Source organism: Mycetomoellerius zeteki, unplaced genomic scaffold, assembly GCF_001594055.1.
Source record: "Mycetomoellerius zeteki isolate Tzet28-1 unplaced genomic scaffold, Tzet1.0 scaffold158, whole genome shotgun sequence".
In the NCBI taxonomy this organism is placed as follows: domain Eukaryota; kingdom Metazoa; phylum Arthropoda; class Insecta; order Hymenoptera; family Formicidae; genus Mycetomoellerius; species Mycetomoellerius zeteki.
In genome coordinates this window covers 1,103,448-1,125,672 of record NW_017256532.1, presented here as the reverse complement: position 1 = coordinate 1,125,672, position 22,225 = coordinate 1,103,448, and the positions used below count along the sequence as shown (strand labels likewise).

The window sequence follows — 22,225 nt, the reverse complement described above, 5'->3', positions numbered from 1 at the left end:
CTTCGTACAAACACAAGAATATTCTACAAGCTTAAGCTACTGCCACGTAATCAGCTAAACGTAAACGTTGTCAGTCATGGAATACTTAATATCTCGCGAAACCTGTTAAATATTTTTGATATTATATAACACAGAGAAAGTACGAGATTCACTCTGTTTCATTGTCACCGAGCTTGTGTATAATCAACAAATCAAATCGATGTAGCTTTCCAGCGTGTGGGCCGTTGAAAGAAACGCGGTAGCGTTTTGCGTCAAGTATATATAGAAATATAGCAACCCTGCGAGACGCTAATGATGTATCTTTTATTATATATACGACGCGCTCAATCGAACCGACGAACTACCACGACATTGCTGATTGCGAAACGGCCTCCCGTAATCGAGAGTACGATCGTTCGTTGTGATCGAAGGCCGTTTGTTCAGGCACGTCCTGTATTTACTACGTCCAGGTAGTATTTAGCTTTCACGGTGATCACCCAGTCGACTAGACTCCGTCGGAGCGTTCGGGTTATTGCCGCTTGCAAAGATACTATTTAGCTTATTGTATCGCTGACTGCCCGTACTACTCATCGTATTAGAGGCCGAAGAATTGTGTTGGCTGTAATTGCCCGTCCTTGACAAATTAGGCAGCTTGTCTGAAAGCAGTAACAATAGAAACATGTTAAAAATATGTTTGATCGTTCAAACAGATTTGGGTAAAGATTAAGTTTAATTAAAGGTAAAAGAACAAATTAGCACTAAAAGTATCAATGTTTCATACTCATTAAAAAAAAAGAGGAAATCAAACCAATAAATTATTATAAAAATAAAAAGAAATAAAAAAACCAGATATTTCATTAGTATAAAGAACATAATTATTAAAAAGTAAAAAATTTTTTAAATTCTATTTTTTACACAAAAAAATATTAATCTAAAAGATAGAAACGATTAATAATAATCATTCGGTACTTTTAGTGTTAAGTTTTCTCTTTCGAATGGACTACCTTTACTACGATTATGCCTCAGTCTCTCCTGTGAATTCGTACTTCCGCATTGCCTCTGAGGGATGCAGGAGTAATTGCTGTCGCTACTGTACGTGGGCGAGGACGTTCTGTTTCTTCTTCGCGGACTCCTGTTACTCCTGCTTCGGGAACCCGTTCTGCTACTACTGTGACCGCATGCCGTACTGTACTGCTGCGCGTTGTATTGCACGGTGTCAGCGTAGAGGCAGCTCGATTCCGAGCACGAGCAACATGCGTCCGAGTGCGTGTTGGAGTCGCATGATTTCCTGTCCCACTCGTCATTCTCGGGCTGATAGAGGTTGTCGTTGTGGAACATTTCGTCTCTGTGCCGATACATCTCCTCGTTCATGGCGGACGGGGTTAAATGGGACTGTTGATTGTTGGAACGAGCAAATGCGGGATCACCGCGCGCGCCGTAATCGTCTGGCAGACCGTTCTGGTGATGACCATAAATTACAGAGCCACTCTCGTATTCATTCTCCTGGTTTTTGTAATCGTAGTGATTGAAACCCTGCGGGAACGAGGGCAATGGTGGCGGATTAGTTTGCGGTGGTAGCGTAGTGTACCTGCCCTGCGGAACTTGAAGGTTGCCAGGCACCTGGAGAGCACCGGTCTCCGAGTGTTGACTCTGTCCGCTGCTACTCCAGGGTGTTGGCGATGGGCTGAAGCTATTGGTTACTCTGATAGGCGGAGTAGGTGGACTCTGCGGATTGCACGAAACGGCACCTGAGCCACCACAGTGATCTAGATCGTTCTGAATACTTCTCTTGCCGAGATGTGGACTGAACGGCACTTGTTGCTGTTGCTGTTGGTGCGAATGTTGCAACTGATGCTGCTGCTGCTGCTGCATCCGACCAGTGGCTACGGATGTGCCAAGAGGAGGTGGATGTTCAGGCGGCGGCGGCAACATGTCGCACCAGTTAGGCATCGGCATACCGGTTTGTGGCGCGTCGCCTGCAGGGCCTGTTATTCTATACTGTCTCCTTTGCATGTCCAGATTCTCGTCCGCGTAGGCGGCATCCCCACCGCTCATGTTGTCACTGCTTGGTGACACCGTAGACTTGTTGGGATCCTGATTCGAGTCCAGGCTTGAGTAATCCGGTTTCAGACACGAATCGCTGGAGTTTGACTTCTGGCAGCTGGTCTCGATCGAGTCTGAGTTACGGCTGCCCACGCACAGGGTCGTGGTCGCGTACGGCTCCGGTGGTGGCGCTTGCATTTGCTTGCGTGTGTTGTAGAACGTCGTCAGATTTACTTCAGCATACTCCGAGCCGGTCATGCCCATTATACCGGCCGCCAGCATATGCTGATTATTGAGTAACTTGGTCTCGCAATCCTTATCGTTGGCAGCCTGGAGGGTATTGGTTGGCCGCCAACCTCGTTCCAGCCAGAGCGTGTCTTTATTCAATTGACAGATATCGTTTGCGGTACCCACGGGTACATTTAAGTGACCCAGTTGCTTGCTCATCGCTTGCCTGCGTCTTACGTATAGGGCGGCCAGCAGCACGGCGATAATGGTGAATATCATCGTTATTATCAGCACAAGGAACCACGTTTCTCTGACAACGGACGCACCTCCGTGGCTGGGATCGGTACGCGGCGGTAATTGCGTCAGCTGTCCAGGATCCATGTTTAACAGAGTCGGACTAGAAAAAGGACCCAGTCCGATCCGGGTTTGTCCAGCGACGCGAGCCGTGTATAAACCGCCAGTAGTCAGGCTGTTGATGATCACCGACGTGGTGGACGCGTTCAGGGACATTTGACCCAGGATCTTGTTGCTGCTGTTGCTCTTGATCTGAATCTATATCGAACGGATACGAATTGACAGTGAGATATAGAGAGATACGTTTCTTACACTATTAGGGAAGACTAACGGCGACCCTTACCTTGTAACCAATCAATTGACCGTTCTGAGTATTTTTTGGCGGCGGTGACCACCGAACGAACGCCGAGGTCATATTTATCATCCCCACGTGAACGTTCTCGGGAGCGCCCGAGGGCATGTCCTCCAATGTGGTGACCAGTTTCACGTTGCTCGGTCGACCTTCGATTATCTTGTAGAAGGGAACCAGGAAGAATTCGTAACGCGTATACTTTTTCAGATTAGTCAGCACGTAACTGGTAGCGCCAGCGTTGAGCACCGTAACCATCTGATATTCCGGTTTCTCGGAAACCTCGCGATATCGTATATAAAGACCCTCTACTAAATCTGCCGCGCCGAGAATCTAAAATTCAAATTCTAGTATGTTATTCTAATCCTTTGTTGTTATTTTAATGTTTTCCAATTCCAATAGCCAACATCGCAACTGCAGAGTATCTCAAATACCGGGAGGGATTCACTGAAAAATTTTTTGTTAAAAAAATTGAACGAAAGCTGATAGCTCTCATCTCTATTTTTATTTCTAATACAAATACAGTCTGGATAAATTAAATCTTTGCTTGGATTTTGTGTATTTGATATAAACAAGTACATTTTTAAGATAAACGAACAAACGTTACTTCTGTACTGTCAAAAAGATGTATTTTTGGAAATTTTCAAGTTAGCATCTGCCACCAAGTTCCGCACGTTATTATGCTAATAAATCGATACCAGCAAAACGTCGCGTATAATGTTGCCTGATACTTACGTCCCACATGATCTTCACGCTGGTACTGGTCAACGGTTGCACCTCTTTGAGATGTAAAATCTCGCTGTTCAGCCGATCCCTGGCACGAGTCAGTTCCACTTGCGGTACCGTATGCTGATTTACGTTAGTAGTTTGTACGATGTCCGACAGTGGTCCGGGCAGCGAGAGCCCCTGGCTATTTTCCGCTCGTACTAGGAAAACGTAATTGGTCTCCGGCCTTAAATCTGTCACCTGTTGATGGATAAAGCAGAAAACCAGATTCGTTAGTTTGACAAATAAATAAAAAGTAAATAAATTCTATGTATACACACACATACGTATATATCTAACCATGTTTCCTGCTTGTTTAGTAACACTAGAACCGCTGATGTTATATTTTGATTCCGTTAATCATTATTATATACATCTAATAAGAAAAATTTTTTTTCTATATAATATTGAATATTGAAATATAATATTGAAAATATGTGAATATATATAATACAAATAATATTAAAATAATTTTTCACTAATCGAAAACAAGAATAGAACATTACCAAATTGGCACCTTCGTCAGTTCTAGTAGGATATTATCGGCGGTTTAGTGTTAACCACTAAATGTTTACTTTTTTCATATTACGATATTTGTTCTCTTCGAGAGATACATTCTTGAAGGGCTGGTTAAAACCTTATATTGCGCGACAACGACATTTGAAGTATATTGCGCCTGTTTGATACAGGATATTAAAGTCTCTTATGTAGACAGCCATTATTTTATGGCATTAGGCTTCTCGAGCTCTTTTCTCTTTATTAAAACGTAGTTCCAATACGAAACTTTGATATTGGATTTTTCAACGCAACAGTAAGCGACTTAGTTAGGTTTATCGGTCCGTTACCTAACACCGTAATGTCGCGAACTGTCCTCGCCAGTAGTAGCAGCAGTACGCGTTCTAAACTTTCAAAAAACAATGCACAAAGGAAGGGAAACTGAAAATGCCTACTTGAGAAGATCGTTGAAACTCGAGGCGCTGGGGATATAAGCGCTGGGGAAAAGAGGTCAAGTATCATCGCCGGATCTCGATTCGCTCACCGTGTAGATGTCGTCGAGAACACCCGTGGCTGCCACTACCCAGCCGGTGTTCAGGTTGCTGCTGTAGTACTCGATGTTGTAGCCAATGATCTTGCTTTGACCCTCATGGCCTGGGCTCCACGTCAGGGTGACGGAGTTGCTGGTGGCATTTACTATCCGCGGCTTACTCGGATTCTGCGGCAACGCCGACACGTCGGGCGTCCGATGAAAGCTGGCACCGGTACTGATGGTCAGGTACGCCGACCAGGAGGTGTTGCCGGATTCCGACGAGGCGATACAGGTGTATAGGCCGGAATCATTGGCATGCAGGTCATCGATGAATAACGTGCCGTTGATGGCCATCGTGATGCGGCCGCCTGGTCGCACGAGTACACCTTCCTTGTGCCAGTGAACTCGCGGCGTGGGTGTACCGACCGCACGGCACGGCAACGAGGCGACACTTTTCAGCGGCAGGGTCTGATTCGCCGGGCCCAGCTCGATTATGGGTGGTGGAGTCTCCTCGACGGACGTCACCTATTTTGTCGACAACGATTTTACTTGGAACCCTATCTATGAATCTCATTCAGTGAAGAAGAAAGTTAGTTGGCTAAATGCCATGCTCTGTCTTTCCTTTAATTCTAGAATATGGGAACGGAACGCGTCCAGAGTTCGTAAAACTTACTTTAATATACTTTAATAAATAAGATTGAAAAGACATATTCCAAGTAAAATTGGTCTTGGTACTTCCTAAATTCATTGGACTAAGATTTCACTCTTTTAAAGTAAAATTTATTTCAAAGAATTTAGAGAGTAACAAGACAAATTTTATTTGGAATATAATTGTTCAAACAAATAAAAAATAAAAAAGATTCCTTAAGTAAACACTAATTAAAAAAGCGAAACGAAAAGCTATTAGGAATCGACGTTCTAAGTGATGCGCTTAAATATATCCCTTCAATCTTTTTAAGAAAAAATGGCTACATAAATGTCCATAATTCGCGATTGGAATCTTGATATTTTAGCTAGGAACTTTGCTGACTTCACATCTTTTTTTTGCTGTAATATCTAGAATATAAATTACGTGCTGGCCACCCACTTGGCTGAATTGAACGAATATCCTATCTAATAAGTTCGTTCGAATAGCCACGTCGTTGGAAATATGTAATTCAAAAGTTTCCTTTCTATACACCTTTCAACTTTGACCCGTTGCGAGCGAATAAGTTATGGAGTTTTCATTCGCTAAAGTAGATTCGCCGTAATGCTCCCTACATGTAGATAAGAATTTTATTCCAGAATGTGGGGCAACTCCCCTCAGGCTAGGACTGTGGTACCACGATGCACCAGCCGGAATGGTAATTCTGCACTCAACCAGAAGGGAACGAAGAGGAGGAGGGGATGATATAAATATGTATCGAGAAAATGAACCACTTAATGTGCGCGCCCGCCCCTCTCTCTCTCTCTCTCTCTCTCTCTCCCGGACAGATTTATCTTGCCCGTATATTTCAAACTGTTGCGCGTCCGTTTAGCACGCGACTTTCGTTGTCCTACGTGTGGATGCGCATCACGCGCGATTATCGTCAGTTTGCAACTACTAACTCGTACCATTGTAGCACGAAATAAAAAAAAAAAGAAAAGTCATAACGTTCGTGACGGAGAAGATTCTCAGGCGACTGTCGAGCATGGGGTTGAACCGTCGAGACGTGGATTACAAGGCTTACGTACCTGAAGAAATACGGTGGCGGTGCTGGCGCCGGCCTGACTAATGGCGCTGCACACGTAGTGGCCCTCGTCCTTTCTGACGGCGCCCTTGATACTCAGACTTCCGTCTTCCGTGATGGTGTAGTGGCTTTGATACGTGTGGCCGGGGAACATTAGTTCCTGAGAACCCTCCCGGGTCCAAAATATCGATGGTTTCGGAGCACCCCGCGCGGCGCATGAGAAGGTGACGTCGGTGCCGGCATTTACCGTTTCGTCTTTGGGGAAGTTGGTGAATACCGGCCTCGCTGTGACAAACAGTTCGATTTGAACACGTCTTCTCGTCGTATAATTTAGCAATAGTTTCGATTAATCCTTAATAATCACGATCTAATATTTCTTCAAGTGTATAAAATGAAAATTTTACGACGAATTTTAATTATTTAAAGCTAATTTGAGATTAATCAGTTGGAGCTAAATTTGTAGTGAATTTTTCATATGAAAAATCTCGTGTTTTTTGTGAAAAATAACAGAGATGAATTTTAAATTTCTCGCTTGAATAAAACGCTACATTATTGTATAGGAAATAAAGGTTTCAAACGGTCAAGCTGCATCTTTAATGTTTAAATAATTCGGGGTGAATTTATACACTACATACCTAATTCCCCGCAAACTGCTCGTCAAATTTGCAAGATTGGATATATAGCATATAAATAAATTCACACCGAATTATTTAAGCACTAAAGGCCCAGCTTAATCATTTAAGACTTTTATTTCTTATTTGTTGTGTATTCACATTATGGTCTCAAAAGATACTTTTAAAAAAGATAAATTTTGGAAAAAGAGAAGATTTGTGCATATGAATGATCGACGATATTATGTTCCCGCTAACATGTCTGTTCAGAATTCATCCTGCTCGCTTGAGCGTAAAGTTTGGGCTGTCTGACTATAATACCGTGTCCATCGTATAATCGTACCCTCCTATCTCGTACACTCCGGGCTACTCAACAACATGTTCGAATTTTCCAAGCCGCAGATTCGATTTCGCCGTCGAAGCCAGGCGCAAAAGTCGACATCCGACAGGATGCACATTGCGGGGCTTGATATGCGGTGATAATGCGCGTCTGCCCTGTTCTCTGGCACCCCCTTCACTCGTCATGATAATCGTACACCGAGCGCGTAATTAATTTCACGGTCGAGCGGATCCTCGAGTACAGGGAGGACGGGGCAAGTGACAGAGGGAGGATTAGTACTCACAGTGCACGGTAAGAGTGGCGCTCGCTGATATCGCACCGACGCCGTTCTCCGCGTCGCAGATGTACGTCCCCTGGTCCTGGGGGTTCACCCGCTCGATGTGTAAACTTTTGTCATTGAGAATGTGCGCCCGGCCTATCGGCATCTTGCCGTCGTTTCGACGCCACAAGATCTCCGGCTCCGGGTCGCCACCCACCCTGCAGGCGAACTCCGCCGTCTGTTCCACGAGAATCGTTTGGTTCGACGGCATAGCCAGGAAGTATGGCTTCACTGTAAAGACAGAGCGAGGATTTGGTTGGAAAATCCCGATAGCGCCCGAAGGGGTGGAAAGAGGTTTGGTCTATATTCCGAATTACGTTCCGCGGCTTTTCATCGGATTCTGAACGGCTCTGTGGTCACAAATTGACACGCTGACGTTATTTATTTAATGTAGTTTGGTTACCGCGATTGATCAGTCGGTTTGAAAGAACAAATAACATTTTAGTAATAAATCATAAGTAGACGAATGCATTAAAACGTTGCATTAATAACGACGTTATGAATACATAATGCTGCTCTGAATTAAAAGATGACCGATAACAATTTTATTTTGTTTATTTTCAATATGTACTGAATTGTCTGTCAAATTAGAGCAATATTGAAAAGACGATAAAGCTGGAACAAAATAGAACGCAAGTGCAACAATTAATTATGTCATACAACGGTTGTAAATTGTTAAAATGATTGACGGTGTCGAGTAAGCTGTAAAGCAATATTTTAATCATTAGTTTTCTCTTAAATATTTTATTTAAATTTGAGACTTAACACAATCATGCCACGCGAGACGAAAAGTACTTATCGGACAATCAGGATTAGCGTTAAGTGTGCAGCGCTAAACCGAGCTAAGCTCAATGGTGTCTACGAATCCGTGTTTGGTCTCTTAGTCTTAATCGCAAAGGGATGCGGGGGGAAATAGGATATGTTCGTATTACGAACTTTTGGTAACGTTTAAACCTGTAGTACATTCAAAAATGTAAGCGACAGACAAGAAAAGTAAACAAATCAACGTTTTTTGATTTGCTACTGCTTACACACAGAAAAACAGTAATTACTTATTTCAAATATTTCAAAAGTTTATATATTCGCGATTCTATCATAAGTTCATCGCAATTAAATTTATTCAAAAAAATTTTTCGAATTTTAATACATAAGTTTAATATTTTTTAATCAAGATTATTAAATTAAAATAAAGATTTGCTTATCATATAAAATCGCTTCTTCCATAAAATTTCATAATTCTTCCAAAGAAAAGAAATTCTTGTTTTGAGTATATAATAAGTACTTCTAAAACCTTTAACAAATATATTTTAAGATTATTATCAATTAAATATTTTTTATTAAAAATAATAGTTACTTAAAAGGAAAAAATTAATTGATCACTTTTCTTAGCAATAGAATGATATTTTTCTATATATACCTACATTATTGTTTTACGTTCTTTATTGTGATTGGCTAATTTATGTACTGCTTATATGTCTTACTGTTTTATGTTTTGCCGTGTATCTATCATGATTCTTACCATGAACTGTGAGGATCGCTACCGCAGACTCCTTAGTGCCGACCATGTTTTCGGCGATGCACTGGTATTTGCCATGATCGGCTGGCCTCACGTCAGATATCATTAGGTTACCCCCGTCCACGAGGGTTATCCTGAAACGGTCGATGAACGATTAATCAAGACGCGCGACGTTTCCCATTCGATAAGAGCGGCGGCGACGAAAATTACGACGATTAATTTCCGTCTGCTGAGATCGACCGCGTCTTTAAGCGCCTCGAGCGTCGTCGGGGAGAAGACGTAAATGGTCCAGTAATGTTCCCTATACTTCATGTTATCACATAATACATATATTTATTATCGTAATACATTATTATCGTATTATGTTACCCAAGTTTCGTAACTTGAGAACGGGCGAGGGCGAAAGATCGTTTTTCGCGCGAACTGTCGCGAGACAATTTCGTGCACTCCCCTCCCCCCTCCCCATATGTTTAATCGTTCCGTTCCAGGAGACGCAGTTTGTCTTACCCGGCCCGGTTTCCTTCACCAGGGAAGAGGAACTTTCGAGAACGACGGGGTTTCCGTAACGCGCCCTTTACCTCCCCTTTCGTCTCTTCTTCTCCTTACCGTCCTGATATTATTTATGCGAGGGAATAAGGCGCGCGAAGGCGCGTACTCAAGACTGCGTACTTGACATTCCCAAGCCGTCCTTACCCGAGGGATCGATTCTTCCCCGCGTCGGCGGTCGCGAGATTAAACGGCCGTCTCGTTGAGGGGGGTGCACATGCACAATATCGCGCGTATGGAGAACGATGTTCGCGACGACGCGAATCGATCGATAGCTCTCGATCGCGCTCTCTAATTTATAGTGTCAATTAATTTTCGCGTCGGTGGTGCTCGATTACCTCTCCCCTTCCTCTCTCCAGCTCTCCCCCTTAACCTCCTCTCTCCCCTCTTCGCCGCGCTACCATTCTTCCATCGCTCTCCGTGTCCCGTTTTACCAGGTTTCGCGCGCTTCGATGAGAGAGGAGAGTGAAGAGAGCGGAGGAGAGAAGCGCGGTCTCGACGTTCCGATACGGCCGGATTTAATTCCTATCGGTTGTCCTAATTTATCGCGGCTTCGGGCTTCCATCGGTAAATCCGGCACGGGGACGGATGGCGGTGATAGAGGAAGAGAAACAAGGGGGAGAATAGGGGGAAGGGAACGGGAGGAGACGGGGGGAGTTTCCGCGGGCCGCCGCAACGGAGGAGAGTACCCTATTGATCGAGACGAAGGAGAGGAAAATAGCCGTCGAAACGAACGAGCGAACGGAGCGCGTGCGAGTTTCGCTTATGTTAGTTTCGTTTCGTTTCGTTTTCCGAGGCGCGAGAGAGACCTCATCGGGGAAAAAAAAATGTCTCCATTTCTCGCCTTCCGTCGACTTTGCGCCTCACACCATCTTGGAAATCCGAAAGGAACAGAGGGTAAAAAAAGGAAAATCGTATGTCACGTGCCCTCGAGTGCCGGGTCAAAACGTGGTATCGCGTCCCATAGAGGATGGAAATCCATTAAAGAAAGAAGAAGGAATGTGCCGGGTCCCTGAGAGCGTTAAGCCAACGTGTACAATACGGTTGTAAGCGACGGTGTAAATGGAAGTAATTACACGAGATAGAAAAATCTAACCGTATAGAGATTACAGTCCATATGGCGGAGATATAGTCCGGAACGACGGAGAATAAAAATCGTAATCGTGGCAGAACTAATTAATTAGTAATTTATTAAGTCGATAAATTATATTCGACCTCTTTTATCTCGCTCTCGCGTTGCAACATCGTGGATAAATTTCTCCTTAATCCCCGGCCGTGATTTTTTTTTCATCGTGTATTTGAAAACTTTCATAATAAAAATCTTTTTTTACCTGACGAAATGACGGGCAATAAAAATCGTAATCATGGTAGAGCAAATCAATTAATAATTTATTAAGTCGATAAATTATAGGTACTCAACTTTTTTACCCCGCTTTCGCGCTGCAACACCGCGGATAAATTTCTCCTTAATCCCCAGCCGTGTTTTTTTTCATCATGCATTCGAGAACTTTCGTAATAAGAATCTTTTTTTTTTTCTTATCTCCGACGGAGTTTCGCCGATCGAAAGGGAGGTCGTGAGGGTTTGTCGACATTCCTCCTAAGAAAGAGAGAGAAAGAATGAGGGGAAAAGAACGGGATCGCGGCGCGAAAAAAACTAAGAGACGTTCAGCGCCCCATGAAAGTTTGATCGAGTCGATCCACGGGGATTCGGGGGAGAAAAAAAATCACCCGTTCCCGAGATACGAATGGCAGACGGAGGAGCGCGGAAGTGTGCCGGGTCGTTACAACGAGGTGGCTCGCGCAAGCGTACGCTTAAAAGCTTGATCCTGGAGGAAGAGAGAGAGAAAGAGAGAGATAGAGAGACGGATGAGGGAAAGGAAGAAGAGGGAGAAAGGGTAAATTCGTACCCCGCCGAATTTATGCGCCGATTCCTGCACGAAGGCGAGTTGCGGGTCTCCCCTGTTTCTCGTTCGGCTATAACACGCTTTCGGCTAACGTAATCGTCGAGACGTAGGTAAATACAGTGCATACCTCCCGCGATTACACGCTTTGTTATATGTCAAATATTATTGCGTGATTTATTATTAAACCGATAAGCCTCAGTGGGAAATTTTATTGACACATCGCGCAACGGATTTACTTCCGATTGATGAAAATATCAGTGACAGCGTTAAATGCAGAGATATTCAATGCGTCATCGAGCACCGCGAATAGAAATGGATGATGTTTAACTCCGAGCCGATAAATGGATGCGGTTAATTTAATTTGTCATCTCTTTTTCAACTTTAATCGTAAAATGGTTTATTATAGATAGGCTATAATAAGTTTAATCTTAACGAATAATACTAGCCATGTAATATGATATCTTAATATGATATTGACTGAGGTATCGTGTGTCGAAATGAGTCTTCAATTCATTTTCATGAGGAATCTACATTTAGAGCAGTATTCATAGTCCGTTTTTACTTTAAGACCGTAAGTAATATCTTAAGTAATATTTTAAGATGCTGATACAACCCTCTGATTCACTTATGACATCTTAAAACTGTATATAATATTCAAAATAAATATAATCTCAAATATAAAAATCAACTATGAATACCGGCCTTAAGAAGATCCTGTTTTACTGATTATTTTTCAAATAAGTATTTTTTTAACTGCTTATATATACATATTTATACACAGATTTAAAAATCCTTTTCCACAATTAAAATATGAACTGCTGGAGCGACGGCTTTACTTGATCGATATCGATAATACAGTCTTTTTAACTCCAAACTCAGTTTCTCACATTATTGTTCTGTCTTACTTAAACACATATGTACATCTGTCCTTATCTAACATATTGCAGCACCATCTTTTGCGAGATCCGATACCTATTACTAGGCACAATTACTGCTCTGTTTTACTCCTCACACCGATTTCACTCGTAGCACACAAATGAAATTTTCAGATTTCCTCATCCTCTTATACTGAAGTCCTTAACACATTTCTACAAGCATAGTAATGTTCTTTCATGTAATTTCGAGTGCAATCTAAGCTTATTTCAAACGTACAAAGTCTAAAACTCTTATATGCAACACATATTGTCACGAGTCGACTACAGAAGCTGATGACAACTACAATTTTTCAATTTCCTTTCGTTTTTCGTATGAAATTGTTGCCTGCGCACTGTGTGTTTTGTCTACACTTTAATTGTGGAGAAGGATTTTTAAATCTGGTGTAAATGCAATAAAAAGGTTGGAGGATCTGAAAATAAATCACATTTGATCGGTAAAACAGGACAATTCCAGCATCCCCTTAAACCGGGACTTCGAAAAAGCACAGGCAAATGCGAGATAACCGTCCGTATTTGCGTTAGCGGCGGCATTTGATACGATATTTTTTGTTCTGGCGACGTCCCTTTTACCCCGGCGCGTCGCTGTTAGAATTAAGTTAATCCGGAGTTCCGTCCGTCCCTTTCTCTCTGCTGTCTCCACTCTCTCACATCTATAAAAGTAGATTTCCCGGCCGTAATCCTGCGAGCGTAAAAGTTGCTCTTACTGCCGCGACATTATTGCGTATGGAGACACACAACGCAAAATTCCCATATATGGAAGGCTCTCTCCTGTGTGGTGGCGCGACGTTGCAATTTAATCGGAAATGGGCGGGTTTGAAGCGGATGCGACGGCGGATGCGTTCGCGCTTTTAAAGAATCCGCAAATTGCGAACGGAGGGTATATTTATTATTGTTTTATCATTCATTCGAGACAAGATCAAATTAATCGCCGTACCAGAGTAACGAGGCGCGTCGGAACACTCGGTGCTTATTTTCCAGTTTATTTTGGATTTAATTACTGCCATTTACTTGCTTATGTTTATTGCAACGGTCGCGCGTCCCCTTCAGTTTATTTAGTAACATTGCAACATTCGGTGTAACCATCTAGAGTGAACGTTTGTCTTGTCCGCTTAGTGCCAGCGAGTCGGACGACAATCGGACAAAGGCAGGCAGAAGTAAAGGAAGCTCGCGGCTTAAAGTCATTTTCAAGCAGTCGGCAGCTGCTGCTGCAATTCGCCGGAGTTGCGTCTCCGCACGGCGATGGGTTCCCAAGTTCCAAAAAGAGGGGAAAAGAGGATCCCGTGGTCCGCCGGCAAAATAGTCGACCCCGCATTTAATCATTACGCTTTTTCGCTGCGCGTCAGGCGTGCAATTTCGTTACGTTTTCGGCCGTCGCGGTGTGTCGAGCGAAATTCAAAGGGACGGGACCGCGGGTCACAAAGAAAGCTCACCGTTTTGTCGCTTCCAGGTCTATTATGTGACCGTTCCTCTTCCAATGGAGGGTTGGTTCCGGATGGCCGCGAGGCGGTCCGCACTCCAGCAAAGCCGTCTCCCCGGCGGCGACCCTCGTGTTCTGTGGCTCCGCGCGAAACTCATCCCGCAGCACTGCAACAGACAACAACCCGTCACGATGATGCACCGCTGCATTACAAAAGACACTACGTTGCTAGTTGTCTGTCTGGGGCGAGGACAATACTTCCGCGCGCAACTGGGACAACAGGAAGCAAGAGAACGTTTGATCTTTTTTTGTTTTTCCTTTTTAAAAAAAAAAAAAAAAAAGAATGAAAGTAGGGCGTTTTTACACTTATATTTTTTTCATCCTTTATTAACGACGTCATTTTATCGAATCATTCTGATATCGACTTACTTATTGAGAGTGCCATAACTACGTTCAGTTTGAAGCGCGCTCTGAAGTTTTAACAAGCTTTCACAAAAGTCATCCGATTTTTCGCTCGTGTACCGAGAGAATGTGGAACTAGGACAAACTAAAATGAATTTCAAATACCCGCGACGGGTTTGGAACACCGAAAAAAAAAAAGAACAGATTGTTCTTGGATGACCAAAACGTCTCGTTATTCTAGTCGGATTTCATGTGTGAATAATTTCTTTGTCAAAATCGCAGCACTGTAATATTGATTTTATTCGATAACGTTTGTTTACATTTCCATTTTCTAGGAAAGATCTCTCAATATTTCACTAAAATTACTTGAAAAGTATTCGGATAAGGAAAACTCAAACAGCAGCTATTTCCAAAGGAGAATATTTCCAGAATACTCATGCGTCTTTAGAAATTTGTGTGTGAAAAGAACTAGACGCCTATTCAGTCTTTGTAAGAATGCAAAGAGGAAGGAGGAGAATAAGCGATATATATTTATATAAATGTGAAAATATTTAGAGGTCGACATTATTCCTCCGTTAACAGGAGAATTCTAAATCGTGTCGTCTCGGGAATAGATTAAGACCTATATTTGAATAGTAGATCAAAAATTACAAAATTGTACGATATATAAGGAAACGAAGATGCATACCATCGAATGCATTACCGGGTTAAGCGTGGAATGACTATGGAATGAGTATACGGGAAACACGTAGCGCGAGCACGAAGCCTGCCGCGTGCCAGCCTGGAAGCTACGAATTGAATGGAAAGAGGACGAAAGAGGGAGAGTCAAATGAAGGAAGGAGGGGGAGGGAAAGAAAGAGCTCCTATCAGAAGAAAGGTCGCTTTCATAGACGGCAAGGACGGTTTGAAAAACGTGGGTCGCTATCTCAGGTCCCGAGACCCTAACGATTCCGACGGTAAATCAAATGTAACGCAATTTCTCAGAAAACGAGGAGAGGGAGATAAAGGGATCGGCTTCATCGTCCTCGAGTCGCTCCGGTCCCGGGTCCAGCTTTCAACCCCTTTCGCCGTGTCGCAGTGGCACTCTGTAAACTTTCCCCGGGAGTGACGTACGCGGGAGGTCGAGACCACCCTCATCCCCCTCCTCTTTCTACGTACTTCGCTCACCCAATCCTCCGCGGTTGCCTGTGTACCTTATACGGTATATACCGAATTTACGTGAATCCCATAGGCTACGTGCGCGCACGCGGCAACGTGAAAAATGAGGATTGTGCTGCCGTGGGCCAGGTATACGTCACGTAAATAGGTACATGGTGCATACGAAATCAGGATCAGGATCGGGATCAGGCGCGCTCTTTATAGCCTGGGGTTTCGGGATTATTCGAGACTTCTACTGTCTCAATCTAAAAGGATATATAAGATAACCGTGGATAAATGCGCATGCGAAATAAGAGCGTAAAACGGATTTCTAAAATCGATTACAGCAATTGCGAGACACTTAACTTACTTTTTTTTAACTCTTAGTATATACGATGATTTTCCAGTACTTTATTCATGACTGGAAAATTACCTAAATATGATTGGAAATTTAATTTCCAGTAAATTTCTAATCATATTTAGGTTATTTTCCAGTTATGAATATGTAATTTCCATGTAAAATTACATGCATTTTTTTCAGTGTACTCCACGATTAATTTTCATCATGTTAAATAAATATACAAAAATTATTAGGTAAGTAATTCTTGCATGTACTTTAACATTTTTAAAAAGTACTTAGGTTGCGTATTTAAAAGAATTATATATAAATGTTATAACTAATTATTTGATGCTTCTATTATAGTTTTTCGAAGAAAAGAAGTGTGCAGAACATAAATAATCCAATCGTGTGTAATGAGAGTTAATATATTGAGAGAAAAATATAAGTATTGCGAAGCAAATATTATTTATGACATTTTCTTCGAAATTTATTTGTTATAAAAATTTATTAGTTATAAAAAAATTTGATTACAATACAAAATATACATTTCTGTGAAATATATTTCAATAATTGTAAAAATATAAAATAGATGGCTTATTTGCTAAAAATGAAATTTTATTTCGCCGTATTTAAATCAATATTTATTTCAGTGAAATAAATATATTTCACATAAATAAATTTTAAGTATTTTCTTCTCAGTGTAATAATATTTCAATAACAGAATTATTTCATCGTATATTTAACTTGAAACTATTAATCTCTATTTCATTATCCGATAAATACCGTAGAGTTAGCATCAAGAGACATGGTAGTATCAAATGAACATTATAATTTTATAGAACGTTAACATTTATGAATATTAACTCGAGAATAATCATCGGCGGTATTTTTACTTCTCAGCGATAAAAAAATGTGTATTATTGTAAAATATTGTTTTGTGTGGATATCGTTTAACATATTTTTTTTAAATAACTTATTAGACATGTCAAAGTGAAATGTTGTAAGTGCTAAATTCATCAGAAGAAAGGAAAAACTTATTTTCTTTACAATTATTACTTCAAAAAAATTCTACAAAAAAATTACTCCAATTAAAAATATAAACAATTAAATTCTTCACAAAATTTTAATATTAAGAGTAAATATAATTTTTTTAAAATCATAATAAAATTTTAAAATTTCAAAATGTAAGTTAAAGTAAAATTACATAATAGATGTGACACGCCTAAACTATGCTTTAGAAATCTTCAAGTAGATGCAATTCTATTGAAAACCCACAATAAAAAAGCGTTACATTAATTAAAATATTTATTTAAAAAAAACTGTGTCTCATAATAAATCACTCGGTTTCATTTTTTAAAATATATATTTTTTGCAGAAGATTGTGATTAAATATCCATAATGTTCTCTAATATCAATAAATTGAAAACAATCAATAATATATAATGTGTTATTAATAATAATAATTTTAATTGAAGAGTAAAACGCCTCAAGTGATTTATAAAAAGTCGAACTATTCTTGAGTTAAATGTATTACAGAATCACAGAATAAATACGCTTATTTATCTACAAAAGTGAGATGTAAATATGGACCATTGTTTTTATCAAACGGGAAAAATATTGTGCTATTATGTTAATTACAGTGTATTTATATTATATCTACTACACAATCAATTTTCCAGCCAGGTTTCTGTAATTTCCTGAAATAAGAAAACTAAATAATAAGAAAATTAAATAAAGACTGATAAAAGTGATCATAATACAATTTACGGTATCATTTTATATTTTTAGCGTAGTGTCTAGATTTATCAATATTTATCAATATGTGCAGATTAAAATATTACTGGAACTGTTCTCGTTAGCGCCAGTCACCGCCAGTGTACCTTTGCAACAGCACATTTTACAGCGGTCATCGTCAGCCGGTCGGCGCGGCGCGTGGTCGCCGAAGAAAATCTCAATCTCGTGCGTCGCGTATCTCGTTTACATTTACATAGAGCGGGATTACTTGAATCGATAATGTGACACGGTCGGGCGGTGCGCGCGCGAATGTCGCGACATTACACGGGCGTATCGGAGCCGCGAGTCTAAAATTAGACCGCGCGCTGGGCGAAATTATCTGGTCGTTGATGTCTACTACGTATCTGCGCTTGCATTTACATATAGGAATGGCGCGACGTTAAGGAGCGCTTTATTTATACCGCGAAACGCCAAACCGCGTGCCTACCCGACTCTCACGCGATCTCGCACGGTTCAGAGACGCGCGATCGGCTCGAGCTACCTAGATCCTTAAGTAAGAGACTGGATACCATTTTTATGTTTGGTCCGCCGTATTTTTGAGGACCTGCTTAAGGTAGAATGAGATGGATTATGCATAAGATGGAATGAGATATTCACGGATCTCATTCCATCTTAAGCAAGATTTGAAAAATATGGTGTACCAATCAGAAGTTATCTAAACGGTGTCCAATCTCCTACTTGAAGATCTCTAGAGATACCTAGAGATCCTCAAGACATTAGGTATCACATGTTCGATCAACAGATTAGACACCGTTTAGACAACTTTTGATTGGTGAATCCTAGAAATCCTCGAAAGAGACTGGACACCATACGGTTGGTCCATCATGTTTTTCAGAACCTGCTTAAGATGAAACGAGATAGATGCATGATTTATCTTATTCTATTTCAAACAGTTCTTAAAAAAATATGGTGAACCAAACGTACGATGTTCAATCTCTTGCTCAAGGATCTCTATCGATACCCGGCTAGTTACGTGGCGCTTTTTGGTCCTGCGGGATGAACAGCCCCACAATCGACCACGGGAATTAACTCGCGCTGGTTCGGAGCGCGATTTACTGATCGCGTCGAAAGGCTTCCCTCCGCGAGCGAGCTGCGTCTCCCTACGCGAGCGATCGATATCATCGCAGCACTCCCGGGCATCCCGCCGCCGAATCCCCGAGTGTGTTTTCTGTGCCAACGACCGCGCATAATCGATATTTCACAGTTCGAGCCGCAAAGAGGAAAAAAAAGAGGGAAAAGAGAAATCATTTTATCGGTTCGCGTCGGAAGCGCCGTTCCTACAATCGGCATGAACACCGCGACCATATATCCCGGCGTCGCGGATCGTTAGCTGCCGTAAACCACACACGCACGTTGTTACGTCTCGTACACGTGCGCGCAGACACCGGGAATACACGCGTATACACGGGAGTTCACACACATCGCCACTTCCCTTCTGTGTAATGCCGTTAATTTGGTATTGTAGGCGATCGTGGCTAATGGTTTCCAGCCGGGAGTATCGACCAAATTTCGATGACGCCGTATTATCATCGTACTGAATACGCTTTAATGAAGCGTGCATCCAGTCGAATAACGAATGTCTAACGATCCGGCCCCAATTATGCGACAAGAAATCGCAACATTGTCGCGCAACACGGGCGAGCGCGTCACTTTCGCCGAAATGTTTAGACAAGGCAAAACTTCGTCGTGGGGGTCGTTGGTCAGGAAGAAACGTGTCGCAAAACAGAGAGGCGAAACGACCAAACTTTGGCACTATTAGCGTCGACAAGATACGGGGTGTTCATGCGGTGTACACAGCTTCTCTATGGGAAATCAACGATCCTCTCTCGGGATCCTACTTGATTTAAACAGGTTGACTTTTAACATAAATATTAGAAGATATGAATAAAACCTTTGCGAATTCTAAGCGTATATATTCTTTACATATCTTATTTTATTCAATGTAAATATATTAAAAATTGGATAACAAAAGATGGTAAAAAAATGCGTGAACGATTAATTTTTTTATCAAACAAAAATTGTATTTCCATATTTGAACGAATTTATAGTTTATATTGGAAATAAAATGTAAAGATAAAAACTTGGTTTGTATTTTAATATCTCCAATAATATTTCAATATTTTTAATATAAAAGTTCATAATAAATAAAACTTTCGCGAGTCGTATATGGTATTTTCTAGTTTTACATGGATCTTATTTTATTCAATGTGAATATGGTAAAAAATGAATAAAAAATTATAATAAAAATCCGGACAATTAATGTTTCCAAACAAAATTATTTTCGATATTTGAATGATCTATTTCTATTTCTATTCTATATATTATAAAATAGAATGTGAAGAAAATATTTGGTCTGTAATATTCTAATATTTCTTGCAGCATCTCACTATTTTTAACCTAAAAATTTATGATGAATAAAACTTTCGCGAGTCATAGGTGAATATTTTCTAGCTTTACATGAATTTTATTTTATACAATCTGAATATATTAAAAATTTTATGTCAAAAGTTATAAAAAATATGCGGACGATTAACTTTTTGTCAAATAAAAATTGTCTTTCGATATTTGAACGAATCTATTCACATTGGAAATAAAATGTGAAGATAAAAATTTGGTTTGTAATGTCCTAATATCTCTTGTAACATCTAATCATTTTAAACATAAAAATTCATAATGAATAATACATTCACGAATCGTAAGCGTATATTCTGTAACTTTAGATGAATTTTATTTTATGCAATGTGAATATATTAAAAATTTGATGTCAAGTTTTGTAAAAAAATATTAATTTTTTATCAAACAAAAATTATCTTCCGATATTTGGAAGAATCTATCCATACTGGAAGTAAAAATATATAAAGATAAAAATTTGTAACATTTTAAAACTTTATGATAGGCCTCACTGTTTTTAACACACAAAACTTCATAATTGTCCTATTAAAATGTCATTTTATGAGGGAGCCATTTCGAACAGCAGCTTCCCTCTTACCCGATCACCGAGTCCAATTAACTCGAGATTTGCGTCTCCGTTTGCGGTATCGACGATCGCACTCATCAACGTCCGTCACGTCGCTTTCGGTCCCTCGTTCGCAGGATAATTCCAGTCGGGCAATTACTTAGTTGGCCATTCGTCGACGTTACGTTAAGCGCTCGAATGGACGTCGTCATTCGATTCTCTCTCTTTCTCTCTCTCTCTCTCCTTTCTTCCTGCTCTCACGCTCACTCTCTCTCTAATCGAGTCTGAATGGCGGGCTCGAGATATCGCGCTAATAGTACCTAAAGCTCCTCGCTTTCGTTAAAGTCTTTCGAGCACGATGATTCCTGCCCGCCGGCGAAAGACTACGTTTCCGCGTGTTTCTTCCTGTCTCTCTCTTTCCTCTCTGTCTCTTTCGCGAGCAAACGCTGGGCGGAAGTTAAAGACGCTAGTTGCCGGCAGTTGGCGGCGAGTGAGTCGCTCCAGCGAAATCTAATCCAAGTTTATACGTGCTTCCAGTCCAATTAGGTACAAGTAGGCACCGAAGCGCGAGGCAATGGAGGCGGTGGAGGCGGCTGCCGCGTCGTCGTCTTGGGACGCGATCCACGTTTCCGTAATAACGACGTTTACGCGACGGAGGGGGTGGAGGTGGGTGGGAGAGGAAGGGGCGGAGAGGAAAACTACGCGCGTGTACGCGAGTAAAGCGCGATGGGTTATCTCCGGTGGGTACGAGCATTCGATGCTTTAAAGCTCGTAAAGCTCCGACTGTAATCGGCCCGCTCTTATTTCGTCGAACTTGAGAGCCTCGTCCGACTTTTCGTCGTTCTCTCCTTCGATTCAACCCTCTTTCTCCCCCGGCCTTTAATCCCCGGCCGCGCGAGACGATATTACGCCCGCTATATGTATAGCGTGTCGCATCAGCTGGGTGTAACGAGGCTCATCGTTTCTCGGTGAAAAGTTATCAACAGCCCTAACGACGAATCTGCGAGAACTGCGACGATACACTTTCAACGTAAAATCTCTCGGCGGTAGTTTCTCCGCAAAGCACGTTGTAATGCGCCGACACTTTATACCCGAGTCGTTTCTTAACAAATTTTTAACAAAAGATTGTGCCTCGAAGTATCTCGCGAACTTTCGTTAAATTAAAATTCGCTTGGAATTAAAAAAAAGGGAGAGAGAGAGAGAGAAAAAGAGAAACAAGAAAGAAATAGAAGCGTCTGTCGTTTATAGGTTTACATATTTCTGAAATTTAATGTCAAAGAGTATAATGCTTTATATTAAAACGTTAATACATAATAGCCATTTTATTCGCTATTTCGGCAAATATGTAAAGTACTTTATAGTGATCTTCTCTGAAAAAAGGCTTAATAAATGGGGCTCACAAAGCGCTTTACGGTCCATCCTAAAGTTGGTTTCTCAAAAAACGATATTCCAGAGAAAACGAGCCGCTGGTCGCCGTTATACTCTCTGCTGCCTCAACCTGCCGTTTTATTGCACTCTCCCTCTTCCCCTTCCATCCCCGCTGTTTCTTAACTACTCGTCCAAAGGGATAAGCGGTCGAGCCTTATCCTCCGTGGTAATGAGACAGCAGGCGGT

General features: G+C 41.3%; 1 protein-coding gene across 1 annotated transcript in view; it reads right to left on the bottom strand.

Annotated features, from left to right (window-relative positions):
* Positions 1–115: 115 nt before the first annotated feature.
* Positions 116–22,225, bottom strand: part of LOC108721037 (roundabout homolog 2) — a 123,761-nt gene continuing 101,651 nt past the window's right edge. The window contains exons 3-11 of the mRNA XM_018445350.1: positions 13,996–14,149; positions 9,184–9,314; positions 7,629–7,895; positions 6,399–6,679; positions 4,698–5,210; positions 3,629–3,859; positions 2,888–3,226; positions 984–2,802; positions 116–635 (exon numbers count right to left, since the gene is read on the bottom strand). Of these exons, the coding sequence (XP_018300852.1) occupies positions 457–635; positions 984–2,802; positions 2,888–3,226; positions 3,629–3,859; positions 4,698–5,210; positions 6,399–6,679; positions 7,629–7,895; positions 9,184–9,314; positions 13,996–14,149 (3,914 nt within the window). The 3' untranslated portion in view covers positions 116–456. The remainder of the gene's footprint in view (positions 636–983; positions 2,803–2,887; positions 3,227–3,628; positions 3,860–4,697; positions 5,211–6,398; positions 6,680–7,628; positions 7,896–9,183; positions 9,315–13,995; positions 14,150–22,225) is intronic.